The following is a 15541-nucleotide window of genomic DNA, read 5'->3' as shown; positions in this document are numbered from 1 at the left end:
GTTTTGGTGTTAAAACTACATTTGAAATTATATATATTTAAAAAAATGAAAACTAAATGAATAGGCTTAAACAAAGACAATTTAAACTTAGAAAGATCTATCTTCCGAGTTTTATAATAGCGGAGCACTAGCACCACTGCTAATGGTAGTTTACAAAAACTTCTCCAGCAGTCCTGTAAGTTTCAACTTTCCCAACACTTAACATCTATTTCTGATTTATGTGATCCCAAATTCCATTCCAGCAGTGACATATTCATTAGTTTACTAGACAGGTGTATGAGATATTAATGTTTACTCTCAATTGACCAAGGGGGGCGCGGTGGCTCAGTGGTAGAGCGTTCACCTCCGGTCCTTGGGGTCCATGGTTTGATCCCAGCTCGCGCCGTGTGGACTTTGTGGTGGACAAACACCGTGCTCGTGGGTTTTCTCGGGGTTCCCCGTTTCCTCCCACTTTCTTCATTCCACCATTTCACTCATCTCTCATTATCACCGTCTCCTTTAGCCTAACCGGCATAACCGTGGGACGTAAAACTTAAAGATTTCATTTCATTTTCAATTGACCAACACGAAGATTGTTTTGTTAGTCAAATTGGTCAAACTGGGTTGAGATATGGCATACCGATAGTAGAATACTCCTTTAAAAATTTAATGGCCTACTATATGGTATCCAAGTACATATTCGTTCATTAACCATCTCTCTTTTTTTCCTCGTTGTGTACTTTTTTTTCTTGCTCTTTTGAATTACAATGAGCTTAGTTTTAGTAAACTTACTGAAGAGCATTTATTAATCATTTTCCTACTAAAAACGTCATCTTCAATGCAGTCGCATCACCTGTTTTATACATCTCTGCAGTTGCGACTACACTGACATACGCGTTAATTCTGATACAAGAGGAAATGCGAACTTGTCTAACAACTTCTCAATAAAGCAAACATTCGTTACATATCGTTAGTTCATTTCTCGTCTTGTTTTATTTTTTGTTTCGTTATTGTATACGATTATAGACGTGACTGTTGTGGTTTGACGAGAGAAATGGAAACGCAAGAGAAAAAGAAAAAAAGAAATGCACCATTTTCCCTTACTTCCCTGACCAGTAGGAACCCTGTTTATCCATATGCAAGAAATTTTAATTAAGCAGTACTTTCGCCAACACTGTCACGTCTAACCACTTAAAAACAACGAAATCTTACGGTCTTCACAGATATGTTAAAGGTGTAGAAAGTAACTATTACGACGACTCTGATTACAAAAAATGCTAGTACATTTTGTAGATGGTTAGGTAGGTCAGTGATTTAACTGTCATAAATATTATTTTTGGCTTTTTAGATTGGAGTTTGGTCCTCATTTAAACGACTATTTAGACAATAGGTACTATATCCACTGAATACATAATTTGGTAATCCTAACGTATTACCAGTAGTGCCATAGGGGAGCGAGTTTGGGCCCTTCTCCTTCTGGCGCACACAAATAGTTTACCTGACTGCTTACTACAACCCACTATAATACATGTCGAGACTCGACACTCTCAATAAAAACCAATAATTCCGATCACAATACAAGCAAACAGTAATTAGGCGATAGATGAATCTGCTACTTGATTATCCCGTTATAAGTTAAAGCAGAGACACTATATACTTCAATCTCAGTACTTCAATAATCAGCATAAAAGAAATGTTTCTCTGTTAAGTCACTGGTATTATATACTTCGATACAGAGTTGACAATATTGAGCATGCTATGTAACTACTGAGCCGAACAAATAAGTCGAGTAGAAACGGTTGTCTTTTATTCAGTCATTTGAAGTCATGTGTGTCCTACAGTTAAAGTGAAGATTTCGTAAGTTCTAACGAAATGTTTACGAAAGGGGAACGGCGTCCGAGGATCTGGAAGTGAAAAGAGATATTGCCGAAGAGCACAGCACTGTTTTCAGAGGCTGAGTGAAGCATGTCATGGCGGCGCGATGGATGAAAAGCACTGGATGCCGTTTAGGACCCCAAACTAACGTAACATAATTCAGCACATTTTTTTCTGTGCTAGGGGTTGAAAATCGATGGACTACACTAGAGTCTGACACTAACGATGGCGAACGACACAGAACCGTGCTCCATATTCTGAACAACACTTTTAGATTCCGCAAAGTCCAGTGTCGTGATTTTAAAAAAAACTGCATATAACTACGGAATGAATGTGACAATTTCTTTGTACAGATTATAAATACAGACGAAACTTGGGCTCATTTGTACATGCGTAAAGCAGTAACCCAGTGACTGGAAAACATCTCAGCTCATTTCAAGACGTGCATCCTAAGCAAGGTGGTGGTGTAACTGTGGCATATTATTTCCATGATTTAATCCTGCACTATTCTGTACGTCACGGGCAAGTTGTTGACGCAGTCTATGATTGCAAATTCTTGCAACATTACCTTGCAAGGCAATGTCAAGTTCACACACAGAGCACCGTACAAAATTTGAGTGGCTGACGAAGGGAGGTACTTCAACAGCTGCTGTATTCCCCGGATACGAGTCCGTGTGATTATGATTTCTTTGTCAAGATGAAAAAACTACTTCGTGGGAAAACTATGAACATGAGAGAATCGGTTCTGATGGTGTACGATGCTTTTCAGAGGTGTGGAAGAGAAGACATGGACAAGCAGAGGATTACACTAAAGCATGATATTCACTCTGCTAATAAAGTCACGTCAGAATTAAGCCACTATTTTAATCCACCTCTTGTATATTATATCCCAATCAACTGGTATATTTATGGAATCTATGACTGAAAACAATCACTAATTCTTTTTACCCGACCTGTATCCGACATTTCACTTCTCAGTTATGGCTCTTTCTTCTACCGTTTTGACAAATTTTCTCCGAGATGGTGAATTTGTGCACCCATGTGGTCAATATGTTTATTGTCTTCACTATGAATATTATATATATAACACAAGGTGCAGAATATTTGTAAATATATTGCTCTGAAATGCCATTTAAAATTAGAAATATTGGAGTTTAAAATGTGGTTAACAGACAAGTGTGCATTACTGAGAACTTTCAAGATGAAATTTCGGCGAAGTTGATGCAAAAAATATTCTATAAATGCATTTCAATTATCTTAAACTAAAGTAATATTTATCATAATTAAAACACATATTATGTACTAGTATCGCAATTGTAATCAGAATTAATATGTTCTTTACTTTAAATTTTGACGTTGTCTACGCATCTTATCATGAACCGGAAATTCTGAGGACTTAGTCGGAATTGGGCAATGGAGTGGAGTTTATTTTAACATCCCGTTCAGCAGCGAGGCTACATGAGACGTGAACCTACTGATTAACGTGGAATCCAAACCACATGAGCTCCCGCTGGGAAACTGAGCAATGGAATAACAAGAACTCTTGTGGTATAACTAACTATTTTTGTTTTTACAATCAGGTTTTTAAGTTCTGGGTACTGATAAATTTTATTGAACGTTTCCACTACTAGCCAGGTTTACTTTTCTTTTCTAAAAGGAACTTGTAGTGATATAACTATCATGCAATGTGATAATCGAGATGCATACTGGAATGTCAATCCTATATAGAACCGCATACTCAGGGTATTCAGTGGCAAGAGCAATTTACAAGGTCGTAAGCAACAGGCTGCTTAATTTTCTCAATATAGTAGGAGTTTATGAGTTCACCACAAATGACTTCAAAAGTAGGCAGTAGCATACAAAACTAGTTTTCAAATTACTTTCCGTTCCATACAAAAACTAACATGTTATAGTAAGAAGCAACTTAATTTCCGTAAATCACATAGTTCTGTGATCACAACTGGACAAGCACAAAATAATACTTTGTTACATACCACTCGAACTAAAATTATACTTTCGTACAGGCAGTATTTCTGTTTTCATTAATTTTACAAATTTTCTACAGGGTGGTGCAAAGTAATATATTCGACGGTATTATTTTAGCTATATTTTTACCAAAGTATACTTTGTGTTCATGTTACACTTCTCATAACTTACGTGTAACCTTTCTATTATAATTTTGATAGGATATCTAAAAAAACAAAAAAAAAAAAAAAAAAAAAACTTTTAACAATCATTTACAAACTAGTCTGCGACTAAGGACACAGACAATATGTAAGAAATACAAAAACTGACTGAACTTCCAACAATAATTGTACAGTCGGCAGCCAAAGATGTAAAGAATAAATTTGCTTTTTTTCTTTTCTTTCTTAAGATACTAAATCTAAAAGGTGAGGAGGTTACACTTGTATGGAATACAATAACCAAGATCCGAAACAAGCAAACCATTCATGGTTTCAGTGGGATAAAAACACAGTTAAAAAAAAATAACTTTCGACTTCTATTCTACTTTCGTCTTTGTGTCACTGATATACACACAAAAATAATATATTCAAAAGTAGTACTAGTTTCTTTTTTAGTTTTTTTTTTTTTTTTAAATAGTGTTAATATGGGTGTGTTCTTAAACATTTCCTCCACTTTATAGGAAAATTAGGATTAAATAAATATAAAACTCATTACTTTTTCTTTTTTTCTCAAAAAAGTGATTTATTCTGCATAGAAAATAGTTGATATTTGTACCAACACCTATGTCACACAAGCCTCAATATTATTTTCACAATACACAGAGCTTCAGACATGTACTCTCATTTCGTTTTTAATAGATTTTTTTAACAAAAGAGACACTGACCAAAGCTTAATACTTTACTTTATTTTAAATTATAATTTAAACTCTGTTATAACAACATTTATATATATGTCTGTATTTTCATTAATTTCGATCGTGTCTGAAGAAGGATATGCTAGATATCCGAAACAGTAACAAATTATAATTTAAAATAAAGTAAAGTATTAAGCTTTGGTCAGTGTCTCTTTTGTTAAAATAGATTTTTATTTATTTTAAGAGAACATGTAACACTTATTATTATAAAGCATTGCTATTTGACTAATTCAATTCCTATTACACTACTTCTTCAACAAAGAGAAGTTTAACATCCATTATTATCCCTTCGTTTTATAGCATCCAAACAAATTTTAAAAATCTGCCTATAAAATGAACAACATATAATCAAAACCACATTCTTTTATTTACAAGGGGTGGTAATGAAGCCTTAGAATCAATAGTGAAAGTAAATTCATGTTGTTTTTATTCTAAAATTGCTAGTTCTTCCCAACCGATGTGTTGCGCAGCCCCATGGGACGAGTCGTGAAAATTTTAGAATGTACGAAGCCTTTAATAAGTTAAAAAATCAATTTTGAACAGATGTACCAATCAAACACCTACACCGGCAGCAACCATGCTGAATATAACCTAAGTGAAGGAGTAATGCGTGCTTTCGGTAATGTGTACCGTCAGTTCAAAAAGATTGGGAACCAACTATCATAATCCAACCAGTGGCGGTAACGTTTGCACGAGGCATTTTCACTGGATCTAGACTTTATTTCCACCTATGGGATTATAGTATTGCATAGTTAGTTTCATTCATCTCTAAATATATTACAAACACTTTGGTGTCATGTCATTTTAGTGGCCAAAAACCATTATCTGGTAACCTGTACTGTAACGGCGAATTTACATGTCACAGTATATATATATATATATATATATATATATATATATATATATATATAACTTTTGCTAAAGCAGTAAATACATTTTAAATTACAGATTACACGTAACGAAAACCGTACCATCATATTCAATTGAAAACATAATTAGCTTAGTTTCAAGCTTTGAACGCACTCAATGTGCGTTTTAATACATGTGTTTATTACATTTTTGAATCACCTTGTACTTTATTTCGTTACCGAAATTGTTTTCTATTCTAGAGTTCGTTCGAACAATCTGATTCGTTCATGCTTTCGGCGCCAAGGCAATTTTTCTCTCCCCTGTAAAATGCCTATCAGGATTAAGAAATAAATAAAAAGATTCTGTCTGTAGTAAGTGCACAAATAATTTGGGAACACATTTTTCAATGTTCATATACAGTCTTCTCATGTCACAACCTGCAGACTCAACATTTTCGATGTACACACATTTTAAATGGTAATACTAAAACAATATATGTTACACACTGAAGAATTTTAACGATTATTTCACTTAATTGTACACTCATGTCCAAAATTATTGTCGCATGTCTATAAATATGTTGTTGTAGGAATATAATTTGATAACGAATTCACCGGGTATTTCTTATAATGTTAGTGTGTGTATAATTGGCAAATATATGTATGTGGCAAATTTCATGTCAAAAGAGCAGTAAATAACAATAAAACGAAAATATAACTTTCTTGTCCATTTAGAAACATTTTGTTTTACACATTCTAACTTTCGTATTTATAATTCTTTTCCTATGAAATTTACCACAAATATACATTTCCCGATAATACATATAATATCAGTATTAAAAGAATCATTATCAAAATAATTATCAAATTATATTCTTACAAGAAGACAGTTATAGATATGCGACAAGCATTTTGGACATGAGAGTACTTCAGATTCCTGAAAATCTCTTGCAGTTCAAGCTTTCGGCTCTCCCATAGAGCATTATGACCGTCAGCAATCGATCAGGACTTGGGTGAAAAAATGAAATCTTTAAGTTTTACGTCCCACGCTTATGCCGGTTAGGCTAAAGGAGACGATGATGAGTGAAATGGTGGAATGAAAGTGGCAGGAAACTGGAAAACCCCGAGAAAACTCACGAGTACGGTGTTTGTCCACCACAAAGTCCAAACGGCGCGAGATGGGGTCCACCAGGGACCCCAAGCACCGGAGGTGAACGCTCTACCACTGAACCACCGCGCCACCCAGGACTTCGATGAGTCCATACACCATACCTTTATGTTTCTTTGATGTTTTCACTGTTTTCATTCCTATCTTTATCCCCTCTGAACAAGGCTCATAGGATCGAAAGCTTAGAAGTGCAAGAAATTTTCATGAATCTGAGTTCAGATAGCGCACACTTACAAGGATTGGCTTCGAACTACCATTATTATTGGTTTTCTAGACTGAAGTTTGCTCTCTCTCTCTCTCTTAATTCAATTAGTTTCCCAACTTCCACAATATGCTCAATCAATATGAAAAATTATATGCAAGTCGTAATACAGACGTTAAGAGGTGTATACATTTATTGAAATTCTAATATGGGTAATGCGCTATGTAAATACGTTGATGTAAATTAATATAAAGTAACGGCTGATAGTGAAATCGTTTATTATATTATTTGTTTTCTTCAAAAAAAGACTGAAACACACACACTGCATCCATTACTAAAGTCCACTATTAACACAGAAAAGCAACTTAACTAACCCGAATTTGGTAATTATTTCTCCATAAAAGTTTATGTTCAATATACCAAGAAATTCAAATTCCAGTATGACAGATGACAATCACCAATAATTTTTACTGTATATGGAATCTGATGCGGTTTTCACACTACATTCAACACTATGATCTTTACCGACATCCTGGAATAAACGTGTATCTCTCATCTATATTCAGCGGGGATTTTTAAATACCCCCCCCCCTTTTTTTTTTCAGGAATTACTGACTGACTAATACTTATCTGATATGTTCAGAAGAAATGCAATTTTGACCATGCATTCCATATATCAAATGAGAGAATACGAATCAAATTTACAATATTTACACACCGTCAATATTTACATTTTCTTCTTTATGCTACTGTGAACGACGTTAATAAAAATATATGGGACCTATGTTTGTCACCAACGATTAAAATCCATAAACAATTATATTAGTCTGAACTCTATGCATTTCATATAGAGGAAGCAAAAAATCACTTGATTTTTTCATTAAAAAAAAAAAAAAAATCACAAGAACAGGGTATATTGTATACGATCAAGAAAACTTAAGCGGAAATCTTATAAACTCGGCACAGAAGTACATCTTGACTTGCTAAGTACGAATATGACATATTCTCCTCTGTAAACCTGTAATTCTCGAGTTATTGGTCATCAAAACTGGGGCTTGGATTTAGTCACATTTTCGGTAGAAAATAATTAATTGCTATTTAGAAGAAGAAGAAAATTAATTCGAGGAAAATACATGAAACAAACCTATTAGGCAAACCTGTGCCTTGATGAACTCGAGAAGTGTAGAATAAAAGGGTCACGTGGGCTTGCTCAGGATTCCAATAAATACAGAACGCCAGATTTCCAGCAGAATATTCTAAAATTTCCGAAGTAGCCCCCCAGTAACAGTAATCCTAAGCAGTATTGGAGCTTTGTTCATTTTTAAACTATTACTATTCTGATGTTTAATCTATTGTCAATTTGCAAGAAATCGTTTCATGGAAGTGAAGAAACTTAGGAGTTGAGCTGACTAATCGTTACTATAGCTTTTTAGATAAAATTTCAATGCGAATCACTTTTATAATAGCTTTGAATAACACATTAAAGGCAAAAGTACATAAACGTAAACTAAAAGGCTTTAAAAATTTATATGTTCTACAGAGTGTCTACTAAAATTCCAAAATGAAATTTCGTGATCTTTTCTTTACCAAATCATAAAATTGCCTAACATTTTCAAGAGCGAATTTGTGTGCAAATTAGGCCGAATTTTCATCCATGCGATAGAAACGTACTTTGCTTGCGATTTGGTAGCGTCTAAAGTCGACCATAGACATTTTTGGTGGTGAATTTTGACGTTTTTTGGAATTTGTACTTACATTTGTACAGTTTAAAAAAATCGTGACCCAAAAGCTAAATTTCGTGACTTTTTCGTGACTTTCATGACCGATAGACACCCTGATTCTAACTACTGTAGTGATTTCCTAAGAATCTGTCCAGCTCCTTTTACAGATGATCGACACATAACAAACAAGAACAATATCTACATGTCCATGTTTAACATATCTAGATAAAAGTACAAAATTCCTTGGAGTATTTTTTAAAAGAACCGAATTACCTACATTGTTTATAAATCTACTCTTTACTAAAATATTTGAATCTTAAAAAAAAATCACAGTTTACGAACACTCATTCAAAACGAACTTCAAAAATACAAAAAGAATGCATATTTAAGAGATCATTACTGGAGAAATACAAGAAGAATTTATTACATATTAACTGATACAATGAGTCACGAATAAAAATATAATATGGAAGACTAGCGAGTTTAACAGCTACTCTACACACTGAAATAGGCCAGAAAATGCTTGGACTAGAACGTCAGAGAGAAGAAAAAATATATCTTATTAAATCTTTCACGAATTGTAAAATATATTTTACTGTTGATTAATTATCTATATGATTATTCAAATGTATTTTGTAGCTTATTTTTTTTACAACTAAAGAAAGACAATTACAGTATTCAATTCCAGAAATTATTTTGAGATTGTTGAAATGGCTGTTATCTACAACAATAAAACTGATTTTATTATTCCTACATTTTTATCCTGTTTCAAAAACTTTTAATTCCCTTTATTAATAACGATGTGCGGAGAAAACGTAATAACAAAACACACCTAACAGTACAATATGAACAATTTTACTCAAAAATTTTAAGTTATCTCGAAGTGTACATATTGACCGGTTCGGGCAAACATAATGGTAAGCGCCAATTTGGGTGGAACTGCGTTATTAAGTGTAAAGGGTTGTGATCGAACCACAGAAGAGTAATTTAATTACGGAAACCTACTGCAGATCGCAGGGAAGCTTTTCTGGTATGAGCTATTGCATTCAACTCCAGGGAAATGATCAACCTTCCCTTCAGTTTACTCGAAAGTTAGAAAATGCCATACCATTACGTTTGCCAGAAGCGCTCATATATATATATCGTATAAACCTGTGTAATGTTCACACATTTTAATCCAAAATTTTAACTAAGATTTCAGAGTGCGGACATTACACTGGTCTTCAAGTTCGTTATGTACCATTTAGTTATGTGAGTGATTATATTCTGTTTTCGTATGATGCAATACATGTGCACTTACTTCCATTAGGTTTGTGAGATTTTTAGCATTCATTTTCTTTGTATATCGTGACTAATGAAGAGAACACAAAAGTAATCTAAATTTTTAACAGGATAAACATACAGGCACAGTAGTCAGTTTTATTATTAATAATATGCCAGACATCTGTTATTTCATGTTATCCACAATATTTTTAGATTCCAAACCACATTCACACAAAGATGATCGCTAGATTGGAGTGGAATAGAAGCCTCATCTCCGGCTTGTAGGGCCATGCTCTACAACCGAGCTACCAAAATGCTGTGTCTGACAGCTCCGTGGTAGAACAGCTGCCCAGTAAATGGAAATCTGACTTCGATCCTTCATCAGCCAATTAAAATCATATTTTCTCTTATGTATAACATTGCTTCAGTACATACTGCTACTGTGAGACAACATTTAAAATAAAATTACCTAATTAAATAATAAGTTAAGAAATTTAACAATTTTACGTTAAATGTGCTTTTTAAGAAAATACAGAATAATTTTACATTTTATTTTTTCTTGTAAAATTATTCTCCAGTGCAAAAATATTTTAACAAATGTTTAACTTACACTGTTTGACTACATAGACTAAACATATTTAAAAGCAAGCATATTATTCTTCTGATTTCATTTTTTACAAGAAAAATAAATAAAAAGAGTAAAATATCTAGTAGCTATTGACAGTTTCTTCTTTGAGTTAAAGTGTACTTTTCAATCCTTCCAACCTCCATAATTACAAACACAACCAAGAGGGGCATAGAGTATGTCCCCTAATACTTATAAAATGCAATGCAAGTCTCAAAAAAGTGCAAAATTTGGTCAGCACAATAAATACAATATTGACGCTCATAACAAAAATCTTGAGTACTAGGATCACAACAAAAATCTTCATCACTCATAACAAAAATCCTCATCGCGTAAGTACTAGGATACTACTAGAAACTCTAATCTGTATATTGTCTAATCTTATTGAGATCCATATTCAAGTTAACTTTGCACATGTAATTTTTCACATTGTTAATGAAAGTCTTATAGTTTTTTTGCACTTTGCTAAAGAAATATTCAATTTCACAATTACCATCGTAAGAATATTATAAATATCAAAATTCTTTGCAATTATTCAATATGTAAAATTAACTTTTACGAAAGACAGGACACTAATTACCTCACTAGAGAAACTTAACTGAATTTTAATTCCTGATAAATGGGCCTGATAAATGGGCTAAGATCTCCAAGTAGCACATGCATTTGCTCCTATTAGATATCGTAATATGCCTATTATTTGACAACTCAACTGAAATCTGATGTTGGAACGAACATCAGAGTATTAAGTTCACACTACTATAAGGTAAGATGTGTAAGGTCTGTTAGTTTCTCGTAAAGTGATAAACTAACACTAACGCTGAAATTAACGAAGATTTTCTGTGCCAACAGCCGACATATCTGTGCACCTATTATTATACAAATGCATAAGGTCACGGACAATGAACTACGAAAATTATATTGTTCCGAGTTTCTATATCGGTGCAACAAATTAGAATTTACGAGGATCAGCCAAAAAATTCCCGAGATTCCGTTGTAACTATTTATTACCATAATACAAGTACACGTTCCGCTGATGCAAAAATCAGCGGATTTTCTGACTCTTTACCAAGATCAAAAAGAGCCTCAAAAGGTAACCATTTTGCCATCGTAGAAGACATCCAAATCAACGCGACGGCTGAACTTCGGAACATACGAGAACAGGGCTTTTAGCGTTGATTCCAGCAATGGCAGAATCGGCGGAACAAGTGTGCGTTTTTAAAGAGCCTATTTTGAAGGCGTGAATGTGTACCTATATTGTGGTAATAAATAGTTACTAGTAATTCCGCGAGCAGCAACTTCTTGACTGCTGCTCATATTCCTATTTGTAGCTAATCTGTTCCTACCTAAGACAAATTTAAAATGACATTCTAGTACAAAAAAGGAATAATAATAATCGTAAGTCAACATAGAGTCGTTAAGGAAGCTTACCAGAAGTGACTTTTCTTGCTCTTAGTTAGCCAAAGTTCACCGTTCCCTTTCAATACCGAGGTTGTACGTGGCGCAACCAACCTAGTTCAGAAGTGCGAACCAAACTGATTTTGTACTCGAGGTATTCATTCTCACTACAAAACGAATCTAGGACTACATTAACATGTATTAAATAACGTGAAATTTATATATGGTTCTACTCGCGGCGGGGGAGCACCACGTACCAAAGGAACACACGCTAACAAGTAAAACAGTGGCGAGAGCTACAAAGAATGTATTGTTGGCCACATAACCACGGAGGGATTCAGGGCTCGGGGCCGCGGTAGCTCAGTGGTAGAGCCTTCACTTCTGGTGTATGGGACACCTGGTTCGATCCCAGCTCGCGCCCACTTTGTGGTGGACAAACACGTGTCCGTAGGTTTTCCCGTTTCCTCCTACTTTCTTCATTCCACCATTTCATTAATTTCTCATCACCGTCTCCTTTAGCCTAGCCACCATAACCGTGGGATGTAAAACTTAAAGATTTCATTTCATATTTTCAAGACATTCTCTCTTGTTTCCGTATAAACGATCACGTAGTATACTCCGAATTCGCGTTTTGTATCGATACAGTATTGAACAATTTTCGATGAAAACTTGTGTAAGGTTACATTAAAAAAAAAAAAAAAAATACTTTAGACCGTGACCATATAAAATAAAACAATTACATATCATGTAATAAAATTAATACATCTGGAAATTTTGCTGATCATGAAGCAAACAAATTATATTGAAAGAGAGTCAATAATACAGAAAATAGAGCACAGAGAAGAGTTTGCAGTACCTTGGAGAGAATGTAGCATAAAGGAGTCAAACACGGAGCGCTTTTTTTTTTCTGATAACAATAAATCAACATATATATCACATGATAAAAAAAAAAAAACATTCGTTAGTTAATGTTCTTTACAAGAATTTTTGTTAAGATCTCGTAAGAATTCATTTCAAAGTTTCCTCAATTGTGACGCACATTAATATCTAATATTTTGCAATGACTTACCCTTAAACACAACTTAATTTAAAAATCCCGAACGGTTTCGGCAAGGCCTTCTTCAGAGGCAAACATGTAGTTTCTTACATTTAGAATTACAAATTCCGAAATTTTCAAAATTATTCTTGCTCTTTCCTTTAAATTACCTTAGCTACTTTTAAGAAAATAGAAAAAGTATACAGTGGTAGCATTCTGTCAGGATATGTCAAACAAGTTTGCAGCAGATTTCCAAGTCACTGAAGATGACAATGGGCCTTGTCGAAACCTTTTGGCATTTTCAATTAAGACGTGTTTAGCGGTAAATCAATCATTAGTAAATATTAAGTACAAGTAACATTTTGGTCGAAATTAGGGTAAGTTCATATACAGGGTTCCTACTGATCTGGAGAAATCTATTTCCCTGACTTCTCCCTGACCTTTGGCAGGAAATTCTCTGACTATATGTCATCCGACACCTGTCATGAAAAGCAGGAATAAATAACGGTGAATATTTGTATATGAGAATATTTATTCCATAAAGACAAATAATCAATTGCTCCTACGTACATTCCACTTACCACCCATAAAAATATGAGCAACGTTCCATACTGTGATCATTAATAGTTGGTTAAGCTGAAATTGATGTTCAATTAATGTTCTAAAAAAAATATTTTATACAATTTTCCTGACTTCCCTAACCAGTAGAAACCCTGATATATAACAGACATCAGAAAGCTAATGTGGGAAAGGTAAGCAGAATGATATATACCAGTGATATAGTTGTTTTTAGTCGCACTTTTCACATTACATTGAATTAAGTTTGGTTCAGTTCGCCCTTACTACGCGGAAGCCCTTAATTATATCATGATCTGATAAAAGGTATCTGCTATAGATTTTTATTTCTATTCTAGCATCTTGGGGATAAAGTTTCCTACGTTTTACTGTTATCAACAAAATAATAATAATTCACCTCCATGATAAAAATTAAGTCGTTCCTTTTTCAATTCTTTCCGAAGTACTGTAGCCTCTTAACTCACTGGGTTCACAGCACACCTATCGTAACTATAATGTATATATAACATCTTTTTTATATATATATAATACTGACAATTAATACTTCATAACATGACCTATTTTTGTATGTTTACTATTTACATACAGAGAAGAAAAAAATAATTCTGTGCAAGGTAAATAATTGTAAATACTGACTCCGCAAATAATATAAATCACAGATATACACACGTACAATTTATTGTTTAATACTGCACTAAAAATGGCTAAGTTACTGTCATGTTTTAACAAGAACATTGCCATTATGCAGATATTTGTAAAGCTTTCTAGTCTACTAAATCTTCACTGAAGTACATAAAGACCCCACAAGGGAACTGTCAATAAGATTATACTGAAATTTACCTTGCAAATTTATGTACACTCTGAACAGTTGAAAAATAGATTGTGTGCAAAATCAGTGGCTAGCTGCAACAGCTTTAAATGAAACCGAAGGATCGAGTCTTATGAAGGCAATGGTGTTGAAAAACATTCGCGCACGTAATTTCGATTTCCATGCAGAAGATTTGTTATAACAGCACCAGTAAAATTTCATATTAAAATACTACGATATATGGATTATTTCTGACTCACGAGAAAAAACTGGTTTTGTTTGTATCAATGCTAACAATTTCTCAAAATTAGTATAGCAAAGATGTCTTGATATTACTGAATTTCGAAATATATTTCAATGTTTTTTCGATATTTCACAATAGGCTATTAGACAAGTCTTTACCCTCAGATTATGACGTCATCGTTGGGCATGAAAAAACTTATACATAAGGAAGATCGACAGGAACTTGCAGTTCATTTCTAATACCGTTTTTTAAGTACTAAACGGCTTATTTTTCGAAACTGCCATATTGTTTACGGTAAATAAGTTGTTTATAAAATTGTAGAAATAATACGGGAAGCGTAAGAGCCTTAATTTTACGTGGAGAGATATTATCACTACATTGCCCTCATAAAATTCAAACTTCGATTCCTTATTCGTCAGTTCAAAATAGTTGATTTAAATTTCGGCAGACAATCAAATCTTCACCCGTACTTCGTGTACGCTAACCTGCAGGCTTTTTGTTTCGTTATGGACTTTTAACACTTCACTCATCAAAGTAAATATTAAAAAAAATAAATTCAATTATTATTATTTTTTTTACTGAACAACACAGTTTAACTTAGTTTTTGTTTTGTTTCTTTACTCTCCCACGGTAAACACTTCATTGGCCGATAATTTTGGCTTCCTGTGGTAAACACTTTTATGATTGTTAAGGCTGTTCATCGTTCTGAATACTTTGTTACAGATCAGACACACTGCATTATTCAGGGGTTGAAAGTGCTGCTGTTCTTTGTGTCGTTTCAGTGTTAGCTTGGTACTCAAAACCTTCCCACAAATATCACATCTGTGCTTCTCCGACTGGGACAGAAGGTCATGGATCGTGAGTGATTCTGACAGACCACCTAGGGCAGGAAGAAAGGGTCAAGCATTAGGCGCTTGGTACAC

General features: G+C 33.9%; 1 protein-coding gene across 4 annotated transcripts in view; it reads right to left on the bottom strand.

Moving 5' to 3' along the window:
• br (broad-complex core protein) overlaps nt 1–15541 on the bottom strand; it is a 177150-nt gene that overhangs the window by 50617 nt on the left and 110992 nt on the right. Inside the window, exon 6 of one of the 4 annotated variants that reach the window (XM_081739667.1) lies at nt 4894–15498. The exons of the other annotated variants lie outside the window; for them this stretch is intronic. Coding sequence (XP_081595793.1) covers nt 15236–15498 — 263 coding nt within the window. The 3' untranslated portion in view covers nt 4894–15235. Of the gene's footprint in view, nt 1–4893; nt 15499–15541 lie in introns of those variants that run through there. 4 annotated transcript variants of the gene reach the window in all.

The sequence above is a fragment of the Thermobia domestica genome, chromosome 15, assembly GCF_964235325.1.
Source record: "Thermobia domestica chromosome 15, izTheDome1.hap1.1, whole genome shotgun sequence".
In the NCBI taxonomy this organism is placed as follows: Eukaryota; Metazoa; Arthropoda; class Insecta; order Zygentoma; family Lepismatidae; genus Thermobia; species Thermobia domestica.
Note: the sequence above shows the minus strand (reverse complement) of the source record. Positions and strands in the feature narration are given on the sequence as shown.